The sequence below is a fragment of the Culex pipiens genome, chromosome 2 (genome assembly GCF_016801865.2).
Source record: "Culex pipiens pallens isolate TS chromosome 2, TS_CPP_V2, whole genome shotgun sequence".
Lineage (NCBI taxonomy): Eukaryota > Metazoa > Arthropoda > Insecta > Diptera > Culicidae > Culex > Culex pipiens.
Window position 1 is genome coordinate 102,542,265 of NC_068938.1, and position 2,491 is coordinate 102,544,755.

Sequence of the window (2,491 nt, forward strand, 5' to 3'; positions counted from 1 at the left end):
AAAGAAAAATACTCATTACACATTTTTTCGTCTCTAGGAACAATAATTTACAAATTCTTACGAAAGTAAATTTGTATTCTGTTTTTGTGTTGACTGAAAAAATTCAAACACGTATCATTTTAGGACAAATTATTGAACCAGAATCCATGAACATTAAATAGTTAAAGATTTTTCCCCAACCGAGACAATTTTATTGAACATTTCCCAGCATTTAACGCACACTTTTCACCCCACCCAGCATGGGGAGGCAGAGGGATTGGAAAATCGCATGAGGGCTCGTTTTCAACGCACAGCAACAAATTGCGCGCCAATAAACACAATTTATGATACCTTCGACGACGACAACATCGACAACGATTGCCAATTGGCGTCGTTTGTGACCGTGGGCAAAAAAATTTGCCGTCCTGCCGCGAGTGCCAATTGAATAAATTTGATCAATTTAATCGGGCCGAGGCGGATTTTTTTTTATCGATTTGCCTTTTTTGCGTTGATCACTTTATTTGATTGAGTCGCGATAAAAAATTTCGATCGAAAAGCAGAAAAATGTTTTGCATGTTGGTGTTTTTTTGTGCGCGCCCCGGGAGTTATGCTTTTGCGGCAGAAAAATATTTGGTTTGGACCGTAGGAAGCAAACACAACAACATTTGGCTGATGAGGCCTCGGTTGAAGAGCCGCGACTTTAAGGTATAAAACGGTAGGTTGTGGGCCGTGAAAGGTACAGTTCAGCTTTGGTAGCCAAGTGTGTTCCAGAATCAACCAGCAGCTCTCCAACAAACCACCAACCAATCCTTCAAGATGAAGTCCTTCTGCGTTGCCGCCCTCTTCGTGATCAGCTCGGTGCTGGCCGTTCCGGTGTACGAGTCGGCTGCCCCGGCCTACGGTGGCCACGGCGGAGGACACGGTGGAGCTGCCCACGGACCGGTGTCGGTGCACACGTACGCTGCCAAGGCCCCGGCTGTCAAGTGCGGAGCTAACCTGCTGGTCGGCTGCGCTCCCCACGTTGCCCACGTGCCCTGCGTGCCCAGCCACGGCGGATACGGAGGTCATGCTGCGGGAGGTTACGGTGGACACGCCGCCGGAGGATACGGCGGACACGGTGCCAGCCACGGCGGATACGCCGCTCCGGCTGCCCATGGCGGATACGCCGCCCCAGCTGCCCACGGAGGATACGCCGCTCCGGCTCCGGCTTACGGCGGTGGCCACGGAGGATACCGTGCCTCGGACAGCGACGACGAGTAAAGCTCGAACCGCCCCTGGGAATCGGAACGCAACGGATGAGAGGCTAAAGACTACGACAATCAAACCATGAGAGAGAGAGAGCGCAAGTGAGGAAGAGAGGATGAGAGCGAAAGAGTGTGAGCAGAGCGGCGCGGAAGAAGTGACACCAGTTCGCTTGGATGAACGCATGAACTTTGGAATGAACTACGATTTTCTCTTTGTATCTGTTAGAATTGGTTAAGACTTGGTGTGATAATAAATGCAATGAGGAAAGTTAATTTCTGATGTGATGTACTGATTTGAGCTTTGAGAAAATTACCCTTTGGCTTCCTGAGTTTCTGGTTGAATTGTCCACTTCTGAGTCATTTCCACTTTGACAATCTTTGAAAAAGTTCTACTACGAATTGAGCGTTAAAATTGCGCAGGTCTCTTCGGAATAAAAGTAAAAAGTTGTATTCGCATGCTAAAGAGTAAGAAGCTGAAAGCATGTTGACTTTTAGCATACAGTTTAAATGGTAACCACTATTCAAGGAAAAACTTTTCGAAAACATAAACTCCCAAGATCGCAAAAAAGGAAGTTCAACTTCAAGTAGGTAATAAAAAAATGGATATGAATTTTACGCTGTTTCTTTTTGTGTGTTAGAAGTAAAAAAGCTTTTTTAACGTAGCTTTACCTGTTCTTTTTATACTTAGATAAATGCTTATAATTATATTTGAATAAAAAACTAAATTTAATGCTCATGTTCGCCACGAATTTTGAAATTTATCAATAAAAATTGATTTAAAGAGCATTTGTTATTTTTTGCTATTAATGACTCTTGAGACTGTTGCTAGGTTGTTTTCAAGGTGTTTTTTTGCCATTTGTGATGAAAAATATTTTATTTTCTTTTGATGATTTTTTTAAATCTCGCTTACTTTTTCAGAACATTATTAGAACATAAAAACCCCATGCCGCATTGGTTGTTCTGAAAAAGAACTCTAGAAATATAAGTTTAAGTTGTATAAAGACATATTTGTTATCTAAAATTTAAGAAGCATGAAGCAGGGGTTTAAAATCGTTTGATTATTTTTTTATATTTTTAATTATTCAATAATTTATAAAGCAATTGCAAACATGTTTAAAGGTGCCCTAACTCAGTCAACATGCTCTACATAAATATCAACGCAGAAGAATGCATTAAAAATAATTTGCAGCTACTAAGACATCTTTCAATTTCAAATTTTTGTTTATTCCTGTTTTTTTTTTTTTTTTTTTTTTTGTTAAGTGACATAA

At 41.5% G+C, this 2,491-nt stretch overlaps 1 protein-coding gene across 1 annotated transcript; it reads left to right on the top strand.

The window, feature by feature from the left end:
• The first annotated feature begins 554 nt into the window (after nt 1-554).
• On the top strand, nt 555-1,496 carry LOC120418794 (vitelline membrane protein 15a-1-like). Its single transcript, XM_039581276.2, has one exon. The coding sequence runs from the start codon at nt 796-798 to the stop codon at nt 1,237-1,239; it is 444 nt and encodes a 147-aa protein (XP_039437210.1). The 5' UTR covers nt 555-795; the 3' UTR covers nt 1,240-1,496.
• Nucleotides 1,497-2,491: the final 995 nt, after the last annotated feature.